The 25,494-nt window shown below is 33.4% G+C and overlaps 2 protein-coding genes across 3 annotated transcripts; one reads left to right on the top strand and one right to left on the bottom strand.

Moving 5' to 3' along the window:
• Positions 1-2,829: 2,829 nt before the first annotated feature.
• Positions 2,830-5,074, top strand: LOC109176041. Its single transcript, XM_019325454.1, has 2 exons — positions 2,830-3,347; positions 4,071-5,074. Exons 1-2 carry the CDS (start codon positions 2,955-2,957, stop codon positions 4,887-4,889), a joined length of 1,212 nt encoding a protein of 403 aa, XP_019180999.1. The 5' UTR covers positions 2,830-2,954; the 3' UTR covers positions 4,890-5,074.
• A 640-nt stretch (positions 5,075-5,714) lies between these two features.
• LOC109176043 (trihelix transcription factor ASR3) lies at positions 5,715-8,396 on the bottom strand. Of its 2 annotated transcripts, none has more exons than XM_019325455.1 (3): positions 7,454-8,396; positions 6,829-6,870; positions 5,715-6,402 (listed from the first exon to the last, which is right to left on the bottom strand). In XM_019325455.1, the coding sequence occupies exons 1-3, from the start codon at positions 8,199-8,201 to the stop codon at positions 6,044-6,046; spliced, it is 1,149 nt and encodes a 382-aa protein (XP_019181000.1). In that variant the 5' UTR covers positions 8,202-8,396; the 3' UTR covers positions 5,715-6,043. The 2 variants fall into 2 exon arrangements, with proteins under 2 accessions (XP_019181000.1, XP_019181001.1); XM_019325456.1 differs by having other exon boundaries at positions 5,715-6,342; positions 7,454-8,393.
• Positions 8,397-25,494: the final 17,098 nt, after the last annotated feature.

Raw genomic sequence — 25,494 nt, 5'->3', positions numbered from 1 at the left:
TTGAATTAGTGAATAATATTTTTTTAAAATTCTTCGAGATCTATTCTCTCACGCTCGAACACATCTACTAATGTTGGTATAATGAAATTTTTTAATCAACGGTCTAAATTGTGTGTAATATTTCTCAATCGATTGCGTCTAAGATTTTTTGTTTATTTTTCATATAAGGGTGCGTTTGGAAATCCATAAAATTTAAGGTTTTCAGTGTTTGGCTATAGAAAGAAAATAGAAGTCAATAGATAATAGGGGTGTGGCCAATGGAAAATATAATAAATTTTCTGAAAAAATGACTTCTCATTTTTTTTTTTTGTTGGAAAGTCATTTTTCGTTTGCCGCTGTGGAGCAGCCAATCACTCCCCCCCCCCCACCCCACCACCCCCCCTCCCCACTTCCCCCCACCACCATCATTATATATTTTAAATTAGAAATATTTATGCTCATTTTACAGAAAATAAACCAAACACACCAAGACAGGTTTCTAGAATGCAACCAAACACTATAAAGGAAATGTTTTCTGAAAAAATAATTCATTTTTCATAAAATATTTTTTTGAAGTCATTTTTCTATTTTCCGAACACACCTTAAGTGTAGCTCTCTACATTTAAATTTACATATACAAATAGAAGCACCCTAGAAGCAAACACCAAGCACTAATTGAAGCACTAAATCACCGTTTAAATAGTTTTGATTTATATTAAAAAAAAAAAAAAAAGTGTTGTTGTTATCTGAAGGTGCTCTTACTGCTCTATAGGTGAGCCTGACTTATACTCTTAGTTGACAAAAGAACTATAATAAAATAAAGTCAGCCTAAGTTACCCATAACTTAATAGTTGAAACCGATAAGGTCAACAAGTGATTCTTATAAAGAACATCATTTCAATTGTTGGGAACATAGTGCATTGCTAAATATAAATATATAAAAAGAATAATAATAAAAATGGAAGAAACTCCATTAAATTAGTTATACAAGAAAGCCTATCAGCATTCTTGGATTGAGCTGGTATTATATTATTTAGGATTTAGGATAAGTATCATGGATCGTTATGTTGTGCATACGGATGCAAAAACGACGTCGTTTTATTAAAAATACGCATCCCACTTAAAAAAAAAAAACCAGTTTCGATTCCTCTCAACAGCATTATGTTGTTCATAAATTCTGGAATTTTAGTTCATAGATTCTAGAATTTTCGTTCATTGATTATGGATTTTTAGACGTGAATCGAAACTGATTTTTTTTTTTTTTCATTCATGCTGGATATTTAGTTCATTCATTATGGATATTTAGTTCATTCATTATGGAATTTTAGTTTATAGATTCTGGAATTTTAGTTCATAGATTCTGGAATTTTAGTTCATAGATTCTGAAATTTTAGTTCAAATTATGCACAATATAATGTTGTTGCTAGGAATCGAAATTGTTTTTTTTTTTTTTAAGTGAGACGCGCGTTTTTAATAAAACGACGTCGTTTTTGCATCCGTATGCACCATGCATGGTGGATATTCAAAGATCATTACCATAATTTGCCAAGTATCATTACCATTTTTTAAGATATCCAAAGAGGTGGACTTAGATGGGGCAAATTATGTTGTGCATCCGTATGCACCATGCACCATGCACCATGCATGATGCATACGGATGCAAAAACGACGTCGTTTTAATAAAACGCGCGTCTCTCCTTAAAAAAAAAATCAGGTTCGATTCCAAGCAACAATATATGAACTAAAATTCCATAATCGATGAACTATAATTCCATAATCGATGAACTATAATTTCATAATCTAATCTATGAACTAAAAATTCCAGAATGAATGAACTAAAATTCCATAATCTATAAACTAAAATTTCATAATCGATGAACTACAATTCCATAATCGATGAACTATAATTCCATAATTAATGAACTATAATTCCATAATCTATGAACTAAAATTCTAGAATGAATGAACAATAAAATGTTGTTGCTGGGAATCAAACCTGAATTTTTTTTAAAAGGGAGACGCTCATTTTTTAATAAAACGATGTCGTTTTGGCATCCCAATGGTGCATACGGATGCACAGCATAACGATTGCTTAGATGGATGGTTCAAACTATAATTGGGCCGACTTAATCTCCTAAACCCATTATTGATAAACATATTTTAAGCCAGCCCAACACAATTTAATAGTATCACAATATTTATGTCCGGTTAAGAAAGAAAGAAAACATGATCAAATTATATTTTGCATTACGTTTAAATTAAATTGTCTCTTTGTGTTTCAGTAGGTTGAGAAAATAATTATGAACAGATTATACATTGTAACATAGTCAGTAATACTAAAAAAAAAGTGACAAATGGTATAATTAAGGAACGAACAAAATTTTGAAAGTAAAATTATAAATCTATAAGGTTTATAATAAAGATGATACAATTATAAATATTCAAGTTTAAACTATACATGTATAATGTATTAATACAATTCGTATATTAAATTCACATTCGCGTGAATAACAAAATACTTTAAATTGATCATATAAGTAAAGTTAGAAAAAATAATGATTTGAGATCGAATTTTATTAACGACAGTGTAAGAGTAATCTCTCAAAATTTATTATGTGTAGTTAATAAATATTTAGTGATTTTCCTAAATGAGAAATTATGGGAGTGGTTATGAACCGATAGGGATGTATAGATTGAAATGCCCATATTTGAAGTTTGGAGGATGACGCAATAAATCACAATACTTGCCTCAATTCTTTGAGAAATACACTGGGGGATAAAAGCATAATTATTTAAAAATTAAGGGGTCAAACTCAAAATTCGAGATAAAACCACAAATCTAACACGGTCAGGTCAAGGAGGAGCCATCGATGGCGGTTCCGAGTTCTAACCTCTGAGAGCTGAGAACTATATAAAGGTAAAGCCAAGCGAACGCTTCGATCCATATTTGAAAATCTATCGTACGGAATCTAAGAATGGCTTCTTCATCGTCAGATCCCATGGACGATGACAGCTTCAGAGCGCGAGTTCACAAGGTTTTCGGCTCGCTATCGTCGTCGCCGTCGTCAATGTCGCCGGCGCTGAAGCCGCTGTGGTCGCTCACTGACGAAGAGGTTGAGAAGCGAGAGTGGAATCGAAGCCAAGGCAAAGACGACGACCAGACCATCTGTTCCTCGTCGTTCGATGGGATGTTCAAACGAAATCGCCGCGACGCTCGTCCAAAAGGGCTTGGCGATGACCTCGAAGATCTCAGTGGCGATGAAGACGGTAACAGGAAAGGGCTCGATGACGACCTCGAAGACGGTGACAGTAGGGATGTTCGGGAAATCAGATCCTCCATTGGTTTGGACTCAACGCTTGATAACGAGGTGCAGTATTATTTTCTCTACTATTTTGTTCTTTTTGCCATTAAATTCAAAATTGTGTCCTTCGTAGCTACTTAATGCTCAACTTATCCATACCTTTCACTAGGATTTAATTTCCAGAGTTCACACATCATAAGCACCAGTTCTTACTAGAAAACACATTTGTCTGTTTAGACCTACATTTGATTTGGGGGAAATGCAATCTACTTTTGAGTGTGTGAATTTCTTGATAAATTTTAGATGATGTTACTATTTTTGAGTGTGAATTTCTTGATTAATTCTAGATGATGTTACGATGATGGGTTAGGTTGATCAATTTAGTATGTAAGATATGGTTCTGTTAATGTAATGTAGTGTTCTCTTACCTATGTAGAGAAGGTATATCATATCTAGGGAAACATTCATCTTCACCATTTTGGTTGTACACTTGTTACTTAATCCAGTTTTGGTTCTCACAAAACAAAATAACTTTTCATGTCTATTCTCTATTGTGATGTGGTCAGTGCTCATGGGGAGCATCCATGATTGTTAGGTTTTGGCTTCAAACTTCAGAAGTTCAGAAGCAACCTCTCTCAGTAAGGTTGGAAGGTTGAGCATAGTGTGCTAGTGTGGTTGTCAAAGATATATAGTATTATTGTTTGGTATTTACTTTTGGAAGGATAAAGAAGCTGTTTGTATTGTTTCTGGGCTGTATTCACACTAAATTCTATGTTTAATTTACTGCAGGAAGAAGAAGATGAATATGACAGGTTGGCTGAGGGGAAGGGGAAGGCGAGGAACTGCTTCCGTAAAGATCCTCGTGCAGATCAAATCGCTGCACAAGTTAGACTGAAGGAAGATGCTGCAGAGGCGGCAAAATATGAACCCAATTTTTCTAACACTGAGGTGAGTGGTGAGAAGCATGAGGAGAGTAAAGCGACATCTGATGATTGTTCTAAGTTGAAACCGATATTGAAAAGGAAAGGTATGGGCGAGTTGAGGTCCAAAAAGCGAGTTAGATTTGATCCTAGCTTTGTGGATGAATCTGAAGATGCTCCAGAAAGAGCCCCTGTATTTTCTGATGCTTCTTCAACCGAGGACACCAAGGCACGAGATTGTGACTCCTTGTTTGATGAAAACAAACCTAAGGTTCCTGATCATCTTATCAATCCTTCAAAATACACCCGCTACAGTTTAGAGTCATGTGGTGAGGTTGATGACGAGTCCAATAGTCTAGTGTGTAGGTATGTACTTGAGGAGGTGAAAAAGTGGAAGAACAATCTGCAGACTGAGGAACCATCTAATACCCTTCCTAAATCTGTAAGTTTTGTCCCTAAGAAGAAGACTAACAGTGCCATAGTAATGGAGGATGCCAGCGAAGATGCTTCTAAAGAAATCCCGAATCAACAGAGCATTCCAGTAGGCATTGCTGCTTGGGAGGCACAGAGAGGTGACAGTGCACCAGAAGAAGATGATATGCAAATGGATACATCCGAAGATACTGGTATTTGTAAACCAGATCGCCACTACCGAAGCAAGTCAAGGGTGGAAGATCCTGTTACTTGAACTTCTTAATGGGTTCTTACAATGTCAAGTGGTTTGCAAAAGAATGTAGAGTGTGTACTTTCAACTCAAAAATGTCTCAAATCTTGGCTATCTTTATTTCCTTTTTCTTTTTGTCTGCACTTGTGTTTACCTTGTGTTAATATTAGCATCACAATACAAGGTTTTTATATGATATATCATATGTATGTCTTTCATACTAGTTATATAGTTTGAAGTTTTGAACTCTCGATCTCATGCATGCTTTCTTGAGCCAACTCCTTTTTAGAATAGGTATTTATATATACACATAGATGAATGAAAACATAAGAAATGATTTCAGCTGTTTATCAAAGTCTGGGCAAATGAATGGATTATACCATTCTTCACTTTTTACATGAAAACATGTTCTCACATGTATATATATGATCAGGTTTTTGTCTTTTGTGCGGATAGTGTTTCCTGTGCGGCTGTGTAGTCACACACTATTAGGTAGACATAAATGCACTACAAAGTGTCTGAAAATGCACCATTAGGTATGATGCATTTGTGCATTTCATTCTGATACATTTTGGAACAATGTATGCTACATTTATGCATACCTAATGATACCGGCCACACCGAGAAGCCCTGTCCTCATTTGAACCAGGATCTATATATATATTTAAGAAATCATGTGAAGAGACTTGGACTCTTTTGGGCTAATGACAGATAAGTGAAGAATCTTGGAATTATTCCCACACATGAAGGTAGATTCATGTAAAGATCCCTGCTGCAAACCTCAGTGGACACAAACATCATAGTAATACAGTCAGTGATGGAAGTAATAATACTATATAATAATAATAATAATATGGAAGCCCATAAATTGCACAACTTAAATTATCTATGTTTGACCTGTACACACTACACAGTCATGACAAAACCAGGGACAATTCTTCTGTAAGATAAATAAACAAAGTAGGGGAAGAAAAATTGCCAGCTGCCTCAAATTTCTATATATATTATTTGTTTGTATAGCTCTATCTTCTAACACAACTATAGCCTCAGAATGTACCAAAGAGGAAAAGAATATGTGTATATATAATATATATTCAGTAATTTAAACTATTTAAGAGGCGAATTATCTGTATCCCGCATTGATTTGACAAGCCAAATCTCTTCGTTTCTCTCCTCCTCTACAGTTTATCCGCAATCCTCCCCAAGGCATCCGAAAGTTTATTAAGAACTGCTATTAGGCTATTCACATGATCCTTACGCTGCTCCCTGTCGAGCTGCAAATGTGCATTTTGCGCTTCGAGCTGGGAGCTCAGTAGCTTCCCGTTCCTCTCTAATGCCTTCACGAGCTGGTGCTGCAGATTCTCTGATTCTTCATCTGCATCTGCATCTGTATCGGTCATGTTGCGCTTTCTTTTCCTTCCTTCCTGACCGCTTCTCAAATCGGGCTCCGAGGCGGCTTGTTTCTGATGGCTCGTGCCTAAAAAGAAGCCAATATCAGGAAAAGGCGGAGAAAACCAACCGCAAATTTGTTCATTTTCTGAAAGGGGAGAATATCAGCCACTAGATCAGTCAGGGAAAAACCAGGCCGAGCCTCATATTTTGGACAACGGGTTATTAGAGTTTATCTACTCCACAAAAAAAGAAGCTTATTTCAAGAAGCTCCAGTTGGACCAAACAAGAACCAAGGAAACTTTAGTGAAAAGACTTCAACTTGCTTATTAAACCACATTACATTTGATCGCTTTATGAAATATCCATGAGCCATGCCACACTAAAAAGCTTATTAGTTTAAAGGAACCGCTTTAAACTTGTACCAATAGACATGCTAGATGATATAACAGATGCAACCTAGACAACCTAGAAAACATATTCGAGAACCACCTGTCACCTGTGTATTTTCTAGTACCAAAATCTGGAGTTCAGAGTAATCAAAACGAAAACATTCTGAGAATAGAATACGTACCTTGAGCAGGAGTTTCTTGAGAGAAGGGTTCGTATTGTTGCTCTGCAGTTGATTCAGAAACAAAACTTCTAGTAAATTAAAGAAGCCCAATTCCACGCCTTACCATAAACTTGACAAAGGCTAAGAGTTCAAAAACATCCCCAAACACACGACCACTATAACACCATTAGATCAACATAATAATTCAGATAACCTTTATCAAATTTTCGCCATTTATCATCAAACAAGCATATGAATCACTGAACTTCCGTTACACTTTGTATATAAATAGTAAAACATTTTATCATCATCATCATCAAAGATACAGTTAGTTGTGATGAGTTATCAAATACACACCAATATATCATATAATATATCATTCATTTTGTATTAGTTACTAAAGAATGGATTTTTTTGGTACATTAGGTTTCCCAATTGATGTACGATTAATCTTAAGGTTTCAAAACTCCTACCCAGAGCCGCTAGAGGAGATAAATCGTGAGTCCCGGGTAAAGAATGGATTTTTAGAAACATAGCATTTCAATTTTGGATAGATCGAATTCAGAATATCATATTAGGGCATGAATTTGGTACCTTAGGTTATATAATAGGCAAACAAAGACATTGCATGTAACTATATGGATACCTGAAATCGGAATTGGAGCAGGAATAGCGGTGGGTGGAACCTCCTCCGCCGCCGGCAAATCCTTCCGGGGACTGGCAACACCGGCCTCCTCTTGACCCGATTGCTCAAAATCCGAAAACAGCCCATCATCAGCCGCGGCGCTTCTACCGCTGTCGAACAAGGTTTCCGGGTCCGGGTCGTCGGTACCGGGCGCAACCGATGGGCCTAAAGCCAGAGCCAAAGCTCCGGTGACTTCCTCGGCGGCGGCGGCGGCTACGGCGTCGTCACCGCGGTCGAGGATGTCGTAAACCTCGCGGTCGAAGAAGCCGGGAAGCTTCCTCTCCCGCCGCAAATCGTTCCTCATGACCCAAAACGACTCCGTTTCCTCCCGTATCTGCGACTCCCACTCCTTAATCTTCTTATAGTCCCCGGCCAGATTGCTCCACCGTTTCCGGCATTGAACCGGCCCCCGGTTCACCCCGTGCCTCTTACAGTACGACGAAACCGACGCCCACTTCGGCTCCACCTGCCCCGACCCGAATTCCATCCCCGCCGTCCTCCGCCGCCTCACCCGGCTCTCCGCCACTCTCTTCCCCTGTATAAGCACAAGAATCTCCTGCCTCGTCCACCTAGGCAACCTCGGCGCTTTGCTCCCGTCATCCCCCCCGCCGCCGCCGTTCACGGCGGCGGCGGCCACCAAACGCCCCCCACCCACCTCCGTCTCCGCCTCCGCCGGCGCCCGAGCCAAGCTCAACCCCTCAAGCGCCATACGCGGAAAAGTCGCTTTTGAAAAGAAACAAGTGGACTGACTAAACGGGGTAGAAAGAGTATCGTAACGGCGTTTGCGTTTCAACGGCCCCGTTTACAGATTGGGGTCCTTCATTACTCTCTCCTATGAAGAAAGGGGCAGAGCAAAGGAAAGACAGATTTTCTTCTTCTCTTCTTCTTTTATTATTATTATTATTTTCTTAATTTACTGCTTCTTCTTCTTAAGCTACCCCATAACCCTAATTAGGGTTTTAAGATGGACTTTAATTGCATGATTGAGACCACCCTTATCTTTAATCTTTTGGCCAATCAATGACATTAATTATTTTAAGGTTACTTTCTTTCTTAGAGGCCTAGAGGGCACCCTCCCCCACTCCCCACCCCACTTGACAAAACAAAAAAATTTAATATCAGGAACAATCAGCCAAACTGGTCAGACAATTAACTGAAAAAATCATCATATTTCAAGTTTAATTTTCTATGACAATTGTTTATTGACTTTCTTATAGTTATTCAGATTATCAGATGAACTTAATATAGAATGCATTTTTAAATAGCGGTGGGGTTTTTTGTGTAAATGAAAAGAAATAAAAAATCTGTTATCTTTCAATTTAAGGTTGTCACTTTCGATTGAGTGGAATTTTGTTAGGGTACACGCGATTTGATTGGCCAAAATTTCTTTTATGTTATCCATTGTTTTATTGTCCAATCAAAATGGATTCTTGTACAAATTTGTGCAGTACTATATTACTATGTGATAGTACTGCACTCTTCTTATGTTTGGTCAACATATCATTTTTTTAAGAAAACATTTTATGATTTTCCGCACGTTCACCTTTCAGTTGATACGGATTAGATTTGGGCATGGTAAAGGATCTATGGAAATGAGGACTAATATTATAGTGTTTGAGAGAAAGTCATAAGATCGATTTTTTAGACTATAATAGATGGAGAAAATATAATAAACAGATACTATCTTATAATAGAGTTAGGAGAAAAAAAATAATAAAAAATTTTCCCATCACCTAAATAAGGTAAAATATAATTTTCTCAAATTTGGGAAAATAATCTCTCAAAAAAATATTTTCATGTGAACCAAACAACTCTTGGGTTCTCAATTAGAAAATGATTTTTTTAGACAAAAAAAAAAAAAAAAAACATTTCTAATACACATTGAATTTGAAATTTACAATTTTATAGGTTAATAAAGATATATAGAATTTAAAAAATGAAAAAATGGTTTGAATTGATAGTTCACATCTAAACTATTGGATAAAATTTAAGTAATCGATTTTAAGTTTAGAGTACTGAAATCGTAATATAATCACACAATTTATAAGATTTCATATCAAAATATTAAAAAAATTAAAAAATCCTAAAGACTTAAGATAAAGTTTGGACATATTTACGATTTAAAAGAAAAATTAAAATTTTACATATTTCCCACTACAAAATTTGCTGGTTGCAAAAAGTTAAACCAAACCATATTTAAACAAATCCAAGATTCTTATCAATTCAACCAATCATCATCCACCAGATTAATAATACTATTGATGATTACTACGTACAACTATCCGAATTCATTTATAAAATAAAGACAGCAGTATTGTAAAAATATACGCTACCATATAATGAATAAAGGTGATCCACTTGTGACTTTTGTTTCCCACCTCTCACTACCCTATTCCCCTAGAATAATTAAGCACCTAATATTGTTATTTAAACTTGAGGCTAAGCAATGCCTGGTCCCTCAAATGCCAACTTTTTTTTTCCCACTACTCTTAAGTATAGACTGAGTAAATTTCATTAGCACAAGGAAGACTATATTATATGACTGATTCGATTGAAAGAGTGTTGACAATAATTAAATTTATAATATTTAAGTGCGGGTGTCATGTTATACTTACTCGTTCACTCATTTTAAAACAGTGCAATAGGTTGGTTCAAGAAAGTGTTGGCAAAAACTGAACTCTTTAGAGGATGAGAAACGCCACTTAAGATTTGCTTATAGCAGTAGGGCGGGGGTTTGATCTCTATCATGAACATTGACGGTTTTGGTTTGGGATGAACTCCTTGTGTAATTATGTACGAAACGTAAGTATGCAGTTTAGCATTGATTTTCAAAGCTAAATTGACTCGATTTACCTTCTCATTGACCTGAGGTTGGATCATGGAATCTAAGATATAATCCCGCAGCGAAATCAGAAAACTTGAGTTATTTAAAAAAAAAAAAAAAAAAAAAAAAAAACTTGTGACATTTAGGTACGAAATCGTGTTCCATCCAAACTTTTGGAGGTAGGGGCGACTTTATGTAGTGGTTAATGGGATGGTTGGATGGATAAAATTTTCATTGGAAATAAGTAATGACTAAAGAGCACTTCGCTTTCTGTAATTAAAAATGATTTTGGACTAAGTCTCAATCAAAGTGTGTAATTATTTATGTAATAATACTCCTAAACGGAAGCTTACAAAGTTGGATTTGGAAGCATTTGGCTTTAAGGACCAGAGGGGCACTTAAGGGTTAGTGAGATGTCGCATTCTTTCTCCTCATCATCTAGGTAGGACCAGCCTCGATGCCCCTAATGGGCCTTGGGGAATACATCAAGCCCAATTTGTCTCCCTTGAGCCCATTACAACTTGCTTCTTCTAATCTAGCTAATATGAAAAGAGTTGTTATACCATGTAACATGGTCCTAAACGACGTATAAATTATGTATTTTTATTTTTTAGTATTGGAATTATGAACTTCTAGAATATAAGTTATATTTTAAAATCAAAATACAAGGAATTTGTGAATATAATACAGGGTTATCAAATCCTAATATGTTAATATTGTGTGACTGCAGTATTTGAAAAGAACTTGTGAATACAAAACAAGGTAATCAATTACATATATGTTAACATTGTGGGTTCGTAGTATATAAATTGTGAATTTTTAAAAGGTAAAATGTGAATATTTGAAACCGAGTCCACCTTACAAGGTGGACCCAGGTACACAGAATAATTTGCGATACGAAAATGGAACATGAAAAATAAATTAATTTTTAGTGTTTGACTAATGGTCAGAAAACTACATTTTTATGTTTGGCTAAAAGTTAAGAAATTGTATTTTTCTGTTTGGTTGATTTTCTGGAAAATGAACATAATAATAATAATAATAATAATTAGTGATGGTGGTGTTGGTGTTAGTATTAATGTTGGTGTTGGTGTTGGTGTTAGTGTTAGTGTTAGTGTTGGTGTTGATGTTGGTGTGGGTGTTGGTACTTGGTAGTGGTGATGGTGGTTGTGTCGAGGTGATCGTAGTGATGTGGCAGTTGTGTTGTGATGATGGTAATGTGATGGTGGTGGAAGTGTGGTGATGGTCGTAGTAGTAATCATATGAAAACTAGCTTGCAGAGAAATTATAAAAAAGAGAGACAGAAAAATAAATTATCTGAAAAATGTCTTCTCATTAAAAATATAGTAATACATTTTCCATCAAAGTGGATCTTTTTTCCACTGACCAGAATGATGATTTTTCTTTAACTTTATTTTCTTTGAGTTGTCAAGGAAAATCCAAAAAATGACTTACGAAAATCATTTGTTAAGTTTCCAAACAAACCCTTAACATTTTCATAAGCCCAATATATGGTATTGATATTTAGCATTTTCACGCATCTTCATAAGCCCAGTACAAGGTATTGTAAGATACGGAGTACTAAACACAAGGCGAATATATGAAACGTGAGTGAAAACATACACATACACACATGTGTATGTGTTTATTTATAAATATTTTTTATTTAAATGTGAAAAAATATTAAATTGTTTAGTGGTTTAACTTTAAGAAATACATTTTCGAATTTTTAAAATATGGAAACCATCTCAAAACATTTGATGGAGTTTTCATAAGTTTCTTGTAAGAAAATGTGTGAAAGGTTCAACTTAGTAGTTTTTGTAGATCATAGTTTATGATGCATTTCTTGGCCTATTGGTTAATAATATTAATTTCAAATCTCTTACCAGTAAACTAATTTTTGTTTCTTTTTTAAAAAAATTATTCAAGTTATAAATAATTTATTAAAAAATAGTACGGCTAATAAAGAGGAAAAGGACAGAGGTGGTTGAAAGCAAGAAAAGGGTGAAATTACTTTTTGTGTTGGGAATAATTTTTGAGAAGCAATCACTATAGTAAACAAAAATTTTAGCAGAGAATGAGAATACGACAAGAAAGGGCAACAGCGGTTTCCCAGAACCTTGAACTTTGGGTCGCCCTTTTATACTCCATTCATCAAATCACATATCACTTTTTCCCACCTGTCTGCCCATCCGCAGAGAAAACACCCACAATTTTACTATATGTGACCTCATAAACAATTTTTTTTTTTATAGTTTCCTTCTAAATAAGTTACATTTCTTAACTTACGCTACAATAATCATAAGCTCCCAGAACTTCTGTTTAATAACGTTGGAGGAAATAAATCGCAAACCATCCAATTAATCATCAATTTCCACCCCTGTCAGCTTGCACATAATGAGTCTTTATTACATCTAATCAATTTTTTGGGTTTAAGGTCTTTCAGTGACCTCACTCTGTCGTTTGTGCAAGACTTTCATATTACCCCTTGAATCATTTAACTTAGTCTCGTGGGGCTATAAACCCGTTACTAGGTTCATTGCTTATACACTTTTACACAAAAGTCTTCTTAATGTAATTTTAATTCTCAACTTAAACATGAATAAACGGTCAAAGACTCAAAATCCCCTTAAGCTTCATCATATTGAGAAGTAAGACTAAACGTTGATTCATCGATAACTTAAATTTCACGCCATGCCCACAGTTTATAATTCAAATCCACCCCAAAGTTACAAATGTTTAAGAAATATCAACAATTTTTTTTCCCAAAAAAATAATGTTATGCTCATGTATCATTCACTCGTTAGGAAAAAACAAATACATGTTTGGTTCATGAAAAATAATTGAGACGGAATTTAATTTAAATTTTATAAAAAAAAAAGGAAAAAAGAAAAAAAATTACTTAAAATATTGATTCCATTATTTGGTTGGTGAAAAAAAGCTGTTGAGTGATAAGTCCAATCAAGTTGATCTGGTTAGGCTGGTGACTTGGTAATCGCAATTTTATAAATTCGAGTCCTAGCAGGAGTGAAGTATTGACCTTCTTAGTTTTACTCAATCGGGTGGGGTTAACCCAGTGCATACTTTGGATATTCAAAATGAAAATAAGTTGTTTCCCTAAAAAGAGTTAAATAGATCTCTAAACATTATACAAAAGAGCAATTAGACCCCAAATTATTTTTTTTTTTAAAGTTCAATTAAGCACATTAACTTGTCATTTTGATGCATTTAGACGCAATAATAAGTTACCTACCGATAATATTCGGTAATTAAGTGTTATGATGATTAAATCTGTGACCAGTGACATTGGAGTCGCCTTCTCCAAGTGACCAATGAGTCGCCTTTTTCCACAAAAAAAAAAAAAAAAAAAAAAGGCGATCGATGATTGTTCTTTGATCGCGGGTCGCTAATATTTTCCCCGTTATTATCAATGATGACAGACAACAGCAGATGACATCAGTCAATGATAGTTAGCGGCAGTCAACGACGACATGCATACCGATAACCTGTTGATTATTGGTAAATTGGACCCATTTGACTGATTTTAATAAATCGAAGTACTTAATTGCACATTTTTAAAATTTACGGGCCTAATTACACTTTCGTATAAAGTTCAATGATGTATTTGACCATTTTCTCAAAATAAAATATCAAAGAAGTGCAATTTTTTTCCTCAAATTTGAGAAATTCATTTTTCATTAATATAAATTATCACTCAATTAAACAAGGTAAAATTTCTCCATTAAAAATATTCTTATGTGAACCAATCATGCCATTAAAAAAAAAAAAAAAAAACTTTTTTTTTTAACACAAAAAATTAACAACTTTTTTTTTTTAATACTTTTAACCATGCTTTTTTTAGCAGATTTGGTCCTCTCGGCCAAATCACCAGTGGAAAATGGCCGGAAATACGTTTTCCATTGTTAATTAAATATTAGGAGGGTAAATTGATCAATTTAAGTTAGAAAAAAGGGCAAAATGATTTTTTTACGTTTAAAAATGGAAAGTTTATCAGCTATTGGCCGAGACGCATCAACGAATTTTCCGGCGCCGGCGGGCCTCAATTCGACGATCGGCTCTGGCCATCCTCTTCGTCTCGTTGAGGCGATCATGGAGGTGGATCAGCTGCCACCTGAAGACGTCAAACGTGACCTAGATCGTGTGCGAGAGATTTTGACGGAACTTCGCCAAAAGGGGTACGAACTGTCTCCATAGGCGACCTGACGGCGTCCATTCATCTATAATCATTGCCAACGTTCAGCAACATCATCGCCCTAATCAGTTGGGCGATCTCCACTCTGGTGCGATTTCGTCGATCGCGACTCAATGCTCACCTTTGGTGTATGCTCTAGCGACGGAGGTGCTACAGGGGCAATCGGAGGGTGTCGTTGGTCTCCCGGGATCAACTGAGACCGTGCCGTGGACTGGTGACAGTCGGTGTTCATCATCGGACGTCCGATCGCGAGTTGCGTTGTTTTTCGAAAATCCTAAGTCTACGTCTTTTGCCTCTTCGTCTTTGGGAACGACTCCGATGCTTGCGATGATGCCACAGTTGCCGGAGGGTTTTGATAGTCTCGTCTGAACGCGAAGAAGAAGAAGAAGCAAATCATATAACTTTCCAATTTTTTAAACGTAAAAAGATTATTTTGCCCTCATGAATAAAAAATTTAAAAAGCAAATTTTTCCGGTCAATTTCCACAAGTGATTTGGCTGGAAGGATCAAATATGCTAAAAAGACATAGTTAGAAGACTAAATTGTTAGTTTTAAAAGTCACAGTTCGAAATTAACATGCCCTCTATAGTTATAGGACCAAAAGTATAATTTGCTCTAATACGAAATGATCAGTAGTCACGCTTGAAGTTATGTGATGGATTTAGAGGGTGCATCAAGGACGATATAGACAATAACAATTACAAAGAAGTGTCACGTTGGAATTGGACCTTCATTCTAAAAGACAAATAACACTATAGGATGCATTAATTGGGAAAATTATTTATACCTACCAAACAACTATTAATCACGTACTACAGCTTAAACTTTATTTACTTTTGTTTATTCTTCAATTAGACTTAACAATTTGAAATAGCTGATAATTGAATTGTAATTATGACTATAATATTGGAGGATGGATTTTGGTAAATTTCACCATGTTAAATAAATATGGATTACACCTTTCATCTAATACAAGTTAAACTTTTGCAGTACGATTTGATCGAGTCTAAAAATAATGAAAATACCAATGACATACTTAGAAAAAAATATATCAATCAATTAGTGATGGCCCATAAAGTGTGATAATATTCATTGACCCAATCATTAAACTTTCCATGGAAAAAGGTTTAAATAAAGTTTTAAAAAATTACAATAGCGAAATGTTACATCGGGATGGGCTCTTCTTGTGTATATGTATGTCTACAATTGTTATACCATGGACTATGGTCCATATTAGATGATAGAATCTGGTCAAAAAATTGTGCCTCCAATTAATATATTTTGTATCTACAATAATTAATTATTTATCTCTGTAAATAAATTAAATACACATAACATTTTAACTACATACATATAAAATGGTATGTAATTACAGACACATAAAGTGTTAATTGTAGATATATAATATATTAATTGCAGACAAATAATACATTGTTAACATATTATGTATATGTAATTAACATATTTTGTGTATATAGATAACGATTTATGTGTATGTAGTTACCATTTTATGTGTTTGTTATGTGCCATCGAGTTTTTTACAAGCACATAAGCTATTAAGTGCAAGTACAAAATATGTCAACTGTAGACACATAATCGGAATGTTATTTTGGATTAGAGTTCATAATGCAAGGTAGACCATGGTCCATGGTATGATTGGTCGTGTTAAGTATCGAAGCTAAATTGACTCAATTTATCCCCTCATAGGCTTGGACGCGAATTCATGGGATTCAAGATTTAGTCTGACCAAAAAAAGATGATCAAGCTCCAAAAAATGTGAATGAACAGGTGAAGTATAATGTTTGTACTTGATATCACGAGTTTGATTAAATATGATATTTTAATTTCTTGTTATTGTAAAACTTACTAATGAAATTTAGCGAGGGAACATTACAACTAAATATAGTCTAGATTGTGTTTTTTTTTTCTCCGTCCTCGTCGGTATCGACTTATCGATATCATTGTTGCCGCACTACAATGGGACCTAATCTTATGTTTACGTTAATTATATATAATTTTCTTTTTTAAGAAGTTATTTTTCTTTTTAACTTGTCACATTAAATGATTAAAATATAGCTGACCTATTGGTAGCAACTAACAGAGTTTACAATTGCCGTTAACTGTCATATTTTTAATAATAATGATATATGAAAATTAAATTAATGATACACGGACTAAGATAAACATTTTATAGTACAAAGATTAATTACATATTTAAACTATTATGAAAATTGTTTTAAAAACAATAAAATCAAAGAATAAATGAGCTAATTTTTTGGTCCATAATAAATAAACTAATTAATTTTTTTTGAAACAATTATTATTTTCTTTAGTATAATTGTTCGTTAAAATGGTATTAAGGAGGAAATTGACCCAAGTATATTGGCTAAAAGTGAGTGTAACTTATCAATTCAACATATTACACCTTGAATCATGTTAATTAATTAAATAGGAAAATTTTATAATGTTATACTTAAAATTTTGATTTCTCCATAAATAAAAATGAATGATATAAGGTGTTTGCATTGTAAGGAATTAATAAATAATCCCGACACAAGAATTTAAGGTGGAATCCATAATTGTAAAAATCACGGTCTTTTTTAGGTTAAGTCAAGTCAAAATTCACTATGTATAATTTATTTATGGTACATATATAGAAGCAGCCATGACAATGAAGTAAAAAGGAGTAAGAAAATATTATACGTAAGAGTGTTGTTCTTCGTCTTCCTTGTATGATTTCCAGGCTCCTTTAATATAAGAGATTCACATGTGTCATTATAACAACTCTTAAATCTCTTATCTAATACAATCCGTATTTAACTATTACTATTGATAATACAATGGGATATGATTCCATCAATAATATTCCGATCAAATGAAATACAAAGGGAGAGAGTAAGAAATCAAGGTTTATGCTTAATCCAAATTTCAATTAACAATATAAATTATTACTGATTTAGACTCTAAAATACATGTATCACATAACAGTAGAGTATTAATTAATATCTTAACAGAAAATTGTTTAATATACACTACTTTTTATTGTTTGTCAATACAACATTTTAACACACGATATTGTAACATTTTAATTTCCTAATTAAATATATATAGTATAAGAAAACAATCAATTTCACAATCATGCATGGGAGCGGAAAGGGACGACACATGTTTGGCTTGTGAGAAGGGTACAAATTATAATATATACATCTTCCGTGACCAAATTAAATGTGCACTATTTTAATGTTTGTATTCGTAAACAAGTAAAAGAAAGATTGAATAAAAGAACAACTAAGCAATAACAAACAAAATGTACATAAATTAAAAATAGTGTGATTGAATATAATGTGGCTTTTTATTGATCTACTTACTAATAAATAGAATCACTTGTAAGTTATGAGTTCGATTCTTATGATCTTATCAACACCATCCTGGTCGAATTCGTAGTATACGGTCTTCCTAATATGGTTTAATTTTACGGTGTGATTTTTTAGGCTATTATATAGGAGTAAGATTTACTCAATGCACACCTTCATATAGTGGTTACATTTTCCTATGTCATTAGAAAAGGGTCATAAGCCTTCGAACTTTAACTGAAAAGTTAATTAACCCCTAAACTTTTTAAATGTGCAATTACACCATCAACAATTTATTTTGATGCAATAAAGTCAAAAATCGATTAATGACCTACTTGGTATCTACATAAATATATAATGAGAAATCAATAAATAATGACAACATACATATCAAATTATTTGTATCTCTCTAATTTTTGTTGGGATCAATCACAAACATAGAAATATATATGAGGCAGACATATAAATGGCTACAAATACTTTGTAAAGCTGATAAGATTTTGATGCAATTCATGCATGTGTGATGATGAGTTATTTTACTCATTTTTGCTAGACTATCCAATTGGACCCTATCTTTGAAAATGAGCAAATTAAAGAAATATGCAGAAAGTTAGTTGCTTATGGAGAGCTTTGCCTTCCAGCTCTAGAAGCTATATATATAAAATTCAACCACATCACATGTTGCATGTTTGAAGATATTTATAGAATACAAGAGATAAGAGACATAGTCAAACTAAAACTACATAGGGATAAATACAATTACAACATATCACCTCCTTAACTTAGAAACAACAAAAAGAATGGTGAAAGAAATTTATTATTCTAATCATTATATTTTGTGTGTCTAGCTCGATTAAAGAGACTCAATTAAAATTATTTTAAAATTTTGTAATGGATAGAGTTTTTCAATTTGGAGTAGAGGTCAGAATACACTTCGTATCAGGCACTCGAAAGAGCATCAATATATGTACATCTTTCACGGTTTGTTAGAAAATAAATGCCATGTGGATGAGATAGAGTGAGGAGAGAGAGGGTGCAAGGTTCATCTGCAAGCTTTGGGTTCTTGTCCCTGTGTGGAGCTCACATGATGGTAAGAGCAAACGCCTAAGCTTGCGTTTCAACCACATTTCGCGTCTAGTGCACGCCCCCGCTGGGCATGTAATGCGTCTGACATTTTTGTATTTTATTTTTTTTTTAAATCAGATTTGTTTTATGTTTTTTCTCTTCTCTCCTATTTTCTCTCACACTTACAAAAACTCCCAACGTAAATAAACTACTATATATGGATGCGCTAAACAAGTTTTGTTAAATAGGAGATAAATGATTTATGTCGATAACTAGTTAACAGTTTAGGTATAAGAGAAAATAGCTTGTTATTGCTGCCAACTAAGTTCATGGTGCCCTCTATTTTAATCGATATAGTGTAGGTGAATTGGAATACCTCACAGGCTAATAGAGTGCCCTATTTATACTAGAAAAGTTGAGAGTAGCATGTTGAAGAGCTGCTAATGAAGTTGGCATGTTTTGTAACGACTGGGTGCTCAAATTGATCATGTCACATGATAACTGTTTATGTAATGATTGGTTAAGTAGCAATAATAGATCTCAAGCACGAACCTCCTTACTTAAGTTCCCAACCAGGGCTGTCCCTGGGCAAGTCTGCCCAGGGCTGGCGCACAGGGCCCCCAAATTTTGGGGGCCCCATATTAAAAAAAAAATAGTGTATATATATATATATATATATATATATATATATATATATATATATATATATATATATATATATATATATATATATATATATACCGCAGTTGCAGCGTACAACAACTCAACAAAGCAAGTAACTGTAGCGTCAAACTCAAACCCTACCTTAAATCCCTAAATCCTAATCTAGCAGCAGAGAACAAACATAGACACAGTCACACAGAGCGACAGACAATTTCCCTAGGTAATTGAAGAAATTTTAATATTAAATTTGAGTTATTGACTATTGAGGCTGCTAATTCTTTAATATGAGTAGTAATTTAATTATTAAAATATTTAATTTGGTTGTTTATTTGTATTTTTTTTTTGACGTCTTCTAGACAGTGTAATTTTGTGAATTGATGCAAAGACGAAAGACTCAACTAGTGTGCTACTGATTCTTCAATTCTTTTTTTATCATACAAATTTTCAAGTTCTTCAATTTTCTTGACAGGTAATTAAAATTACGTATTGTTTCATAATTCTTCTTTATGTTTTATTTACATGACTTAATAATTCTGATTTCAGAATAATATATTCAAGAATTCGTTTCTTGATTAATTATTTATTGATAGAGTTTCTAAATAAATTTTTATTTTTTTCTTAGGATTTTATGTCTTCTAGAAAATATTTATGTGGGTTTGAGAAGCATAAAAAGAAAAAAAGAATTGAGCAACTAACTCAATCTCAAAAGGGAGCTCTTGAAAATTCATTACACAAAAAAAAAAAAAAAAAAAAAAAAAAAAAAAAAAAAAAAAAAAAAAAAAACCTAGATGAGCAAAAAGATGATGCCAAAAAAAAAAAAAAATGTTAGATGTTAATCTTCATATAAAAGATCAAGATGATTGTGAGATTGGAAAAATTTTAAATGATATTGTGCACAACGATGATATGTATCACTGTGACAATGAAAATAATAAGAATGTTGATAGTTGTTTAGATGATGTTAGTCACAGTGATAAACCAAATGATTCGTTTTTATTTGATATATATTACCCAAGAAATTGGGATGCCATTGATTCTAAATTAATAAATATTCTTGTGAAAGATGGTACTAAAAGAGATTTATCAATAAATAAAGATTCTAAAGATAAATTCTTTAGAAGATTTTCATATGCATTTTACACAAGATATTTGCCACTTTTTAAATGAAACTTTAGATGTATTTTTTATACAATATTTATGATCTGAAATTTTGACACAACTTTTTAAACAACTGTTATTTATATACAGAAATTACTTGATAAAAGGGGTCCAAATTAAGATATTGCACAGGACCCCAATTTTTATTGGAACGGCCCAGTTCCCAACCTCTATGACTGAATAGAGCCCACAGGTTTTCAAGCTAGCAAAATTGCTCAATACACTCATTAATTAGTAATATCCTCATAATTGTAACACTAATCCCGGTTTGAATTTCATATCTCATCATTTACAATTTTTTTACTACTTGTATAAGTCAAAGAAGCTACTCAACCAACAGAAGACTAGTGTTGTTTTCTTCCCAAAAAAAAAAAAAAAAAAAAAAAAAAGTACAGCCGATACCATTCTGGAGGGTGATTCCCAATTCTCAATGTTGTTGGACCTCTTTCAGTGTTATGGTCCAATTTGGTGCATCCAATTATTTATTTTTATTTTTTCCTGGAGTCTTGGAACCCAAAAATTGTGAATTTGAGATTGTCGTTCGGTCTATGCATGTTAATATGTTATTGACTTCAACTTAAAGGCAACATTTCTAAAAAGGAAAAATGTGTTGTTAATCCCTTAATCATATAGTTTTAATTGAATTAGTTCTTAACTATTGTAAAATATATTTTTGAATTTATGAGGAATTGTAATTTTTTTCTCTTGATTAATAAAATTGAGAACTTCTATAAAAAAATATTGATATGTGATTTTTACAAAATGCTTTCTAAAAAGATATTAAATATGAATCAAATAATAATAGAGGTTCATTTGCTCTAGAGACGCAAATTATAATTTTTTTTAAATATAAAGTTTTGAATATATTTTGAATTTAACAATATTAGTTAAATTGTTAAATATGTTAACTAATATGGTTAATTAATAGTTATACTTAATTGTTTCGTTTTTAATAATACATGAATTAAATTGATCAATTTTTTATTTTCAAAAAAAAAAAATTGATCAATTTTTTTGAGTACTAGTGACTTTGTTGACTTCTCACAACAATGTCCTTATAGCATCCTTATCAGCATTAGTTTTTTTACGATTTTTGATGATTCAATTACCAGAGAGAGGAGGAAAGAAAAAAATGAACTGAAAGAGGAAAAATAAAAAGAATCTGACACGCAAACAGGAAAAACAAAAAAAAAAAAAAAACTAGGTAGTTAATGCGTTCAGCTAACGCTATTGTGTCGTAGACGCGCGCCTTTACACTTAATTTTGGTGTTTCTCTCCCCGACGGGTCCCAAAAAAAACCATGCACCTGCAAGAAGACCTTGACCTTTTTTCTCTTACCTTCTCTTTTTTACATGGTAAAAATACCTGCAAAAACCAAATAAAAAGTGTTGATGGTGGTGATACTCTTAGGATAAAGATGCCCAACTTATTATTCAACAGAATGCCCATCCCATGATATTCCCTAGGAGGATTGTTAATTTCCTTTCATTCGTTGTTATGATTGCTCGACAATTTAAATGGACCAATTTTAAATAATACATAAATTAATGGCAAGGACTATGTGGTCTAATGGTATCCGGGTTGGACTTCCATTTGGAAGATTGTGATTTTGAGCCTCAGTGGAGGCGTTATTGGCTGGCTCTTTGTGTTTCAGTAGGTTGAGAAAGTATATGAACAGATACTACATTGTAATAGAGCTAGTAGCATTCAAAAAAAAATTAAATATTTTAATTATTTAATGCTATCATAACTTCTTTTTTTTAAAATAATGATTTTTGCACGGGGTTTTTAATCATGAGCACCTTAAATAAATGTATAAACCTTTAATGTACTTGGTCCGTTTATTTTAAAAGCTATGTTGGAAAAAGTATGAATCACACTGAACTACTATGTATATTTTAGTAAAATAATAACAATGATGATGATAAATAATAACAATAATAATAATAATAATAATAATAATAATAATAATAATAAAATGATGTTTTAGAACTTGTTATTGTCAAGTGATAGAAAGTATAAACTAATTAAGAATATAATAAAATTACTAATAAATAGAAAGCAATTTTGTTTGAAAATTAATTATTAGCGAATTATGTTATTTGTTATCTACTTGACTTGCTGGTATTATTAGTTATTTGTATAAATTTTTTAATGAAATTAGTTATTGATTTGGATATGACTCAAACTTGAAACAGCTCAAATGAAAGTAACAGTGATATCATCACCACAAGCTAATTGGTTGTAACATGCAAATGATTTTTAAGTACATTGGTATATTTTAATAACAACAATGTATTAATTATATAATAATTATATGTAATAAAAAAATTTGATATTTTATTATTTTAAAGAACATTATTTATTTATTACATGTAATAAGAATTTTACTTCTTCTCCTAAAATGTTGAATTCTCAACCACAAGGGCCCTTACAACTGACTTGACAGAGCATTTAAGATTATGTAAATCACGGTAATTCATTGACTCAGCAAATTAAATAATGCCAAATGTCGATGCGCACAAGGATCTGTCCACTTTGAACATATTACCATTGCCGAGCTCTTTACTTCTTAGTACCATTGCTATTTGTCTTACTACTCCATGTTATACAAGTAAGAAATAATAAAATTCAATGCAATTGAGGAAAAACGTTTCACCATAGAATATATATATATATATATATATATATATATATATATATATATATTGGGGTGAAAGTTCACCATAGAATATATTGATTGCCATAAAATTCAATTTCTTAACAAAACCTTTCACCACAGAATATATGGTTGCCATAGAAGCTAAGCTACTGCTACTTCTTCTAAACTTCATTTCAATTAAGCACAAGTAAAACAAAACTATATACTTTTACATAGTTCATAAACTGGTAGTTCCTATTCATGAACCATCAGTTAACTGAGAATTTTTTTAAAATTTTTTTTTTAAATATAACTAATTCATTGAATTTTAATTTTTTAAAAAAGGTTGAAATATAAATTAAATAAACATGTTAAATTTCATATTTTAAAATTTTAAATTTTGTATTTAAGTTTTAATTTTTAAAGTATTGTAATTTATTTATTTTTTTAAAAAAGGGCTTGCACTTAGTTTCACCAAGACTAAGGGTCCGTTTGGAAAGCAGGAAAATGACTTCTGAAAAATGTTTTTTGGAAAATGAGTCATTTTCCGGAAAACATTTTCCTTTCCAGTGTTTGGTTGCATTCTGGAAAACTGTTTTTGTGTGTTTGGTTCATTTTCTGAAAAATGAGTAGAATTGTATAATTAAACATTTTAATTATTTTATTTCGAATATTACAACATGTATAATAATATAATAATAATTTTAAATATAATAAAAAAACTAATAATATATCAAAAATATTATGGTGGTGGTGGTGGTGTAGTGGTAGTTGTGTTATTTGTTATATAATAATAATAATAATAGTAATAATAATAATAATAATAATAACAATAATAATAATAATAATAACAACTGGTGGTGGTATGACGGCAGTGGCAGTGGTGGTGTGGTGGCGGCGACGGTGGTTGCGGTGGTATGGTGATGGTGGTGGTGGTGGCGGCGACGGTGGTTGCGGTGGTATGGTGGTGGTGGCGGCTGCGGTGGTATGGTCGTGGTGGTGGTGGCGGCGGCGGCAGTGTGATGGTGGTGGTGTGGTGGTAGCGGTGGTATGGTGGTGGTGGCGGTGGTATGGTGGTGGTGGTGGCGGCGATGGTATGGTGGTGGTGGCGGCGGCGGTGGTGGTAGTGTTGGTGTGATGGTGGTGGTGGTGGTGGTGGCGGCGACAGTGGTTGCGATAGTGGTGGTGGTGGTGGTGGCGGCGACAGTGGTTGCGATAGTGGTGGTGGTGGCGGCGGCGGTGGTAGTAGTGGTGGTGACGGTGGTGGTATGGTGGTGGTGGTGGCGGCGACAATGGTTGCGGTGGTATGATGGTGGTGGTGGTGGTGGTGGTATGGTGTTGATGGTGTTGGTAATGGTAGTGGTTGCGGTGGTATGGTGTTGATGATGTTGGTGGTGGTGTGATGTTGGTGTAAAAGTTGGAAAATGACTTCCCCTCAAAAAAAGGGGAAGTCATTTTCCTCCAAAATGAGCCTATTTTCCAAAGTCAACGGAAAATGATTTCCATTGACTTGATTTTCCAGGCACATCCAAACAATGGAAACTTGGAAAATGATTTCCAGAACTCATTTTCCAGGTTTCCAAACACACCCTAAGTAAGTTTTTGAAGTACTAATAAAAGTGAATTGTCAACTCGTAGTCCTAGCCCTGGTTCGAACCGTATGTAACCGACAGTTCATAGATTGCCAAATAAAAAATCATAACCATAACTGTAGTTTAATTATCTGGTTTGAACCTTAATCATAACATTTCGTACGGTTACGATTTATGACTGACTCACACAATGTTTGATTCAATTTTGAACCTTCGATTTAAACTTGTATGTGGCCTGCCCTAAACCAAAACACCCTCCCCCACCTCAATTGGCTAGTTTTGGGATGAATATGCATAAAATTAAAAGAGAAAGAATAAAATGGCTAATTAAAAAAAATAAGTACCTTAATGGAGTGATTGAAAGTGGATTAGTTGGGAAACATACATGATTGCAGGGGCCTAGTGGGGTCCTAAGCTAATTGCATGCTAATTATTCAACTTTATCTTCTTTTTTTTTTTTTTTTTTTTGAGTTAAATGACAAACAATAGTAAT

This window comes from Ipomoea nil, unplaced genomic scaffold (genome assembly GCF_001879475.1).
Source record: "Ipomoea nil cultivar Tokyo-kokei standard unplaced genomic scaffold, Asagao_1.1 scaffold0688, whole genome shotgun sequence".
Classification (NCBI taxonomy): domain Eukaryota; kingdom Viridiplantae; phylum Streptophyta; class Magnoliopsida; order Solanales; family Convolvulaceae; genus Ipomoea; species Ipomoea nil.
Note: the sequence above shows the minus strand (reverse complement) of the source record. Positions and strands in the feature narration are given on the sequence as shown.

Coding starts and splice junctions, on each gene's coding strand:
- LOC109176043 (XM_019325455.1), bottom strand. CDS start 8,201: ATGGCGCTTGAGGGGTTGAGCTTGGCTCGGGCGCCGGCGGAGGCGGAG. Junction 6,871..7,453: donor TGCTCCAATTCCGATTTCAG/GTATCCATATAG, acceptor AATCAACTGCAG/AGCAACAATACGAACCCTTC. Junction 6,403..6,828: donor TCAAGAAACTCCTGCTCAAG/GTACGTATTCTA, acceptor CTCCCCTTTCAG/AAAATGAACAAATTTGCGGT.
- LOC109176041 (XM_019325454.1), top strand. CDS start 2,955: ATGGCTTCTTCATCGTCAGATCCCATGGACGATGACAGCTTCAGAGCG. Junction 3,348..4,070: donor ACTCAACGCTTGATAACGAG/GTGCAGTATTAT, acceptor AATTTACTGCAG/GAAGAAGAAGATGAATATGA.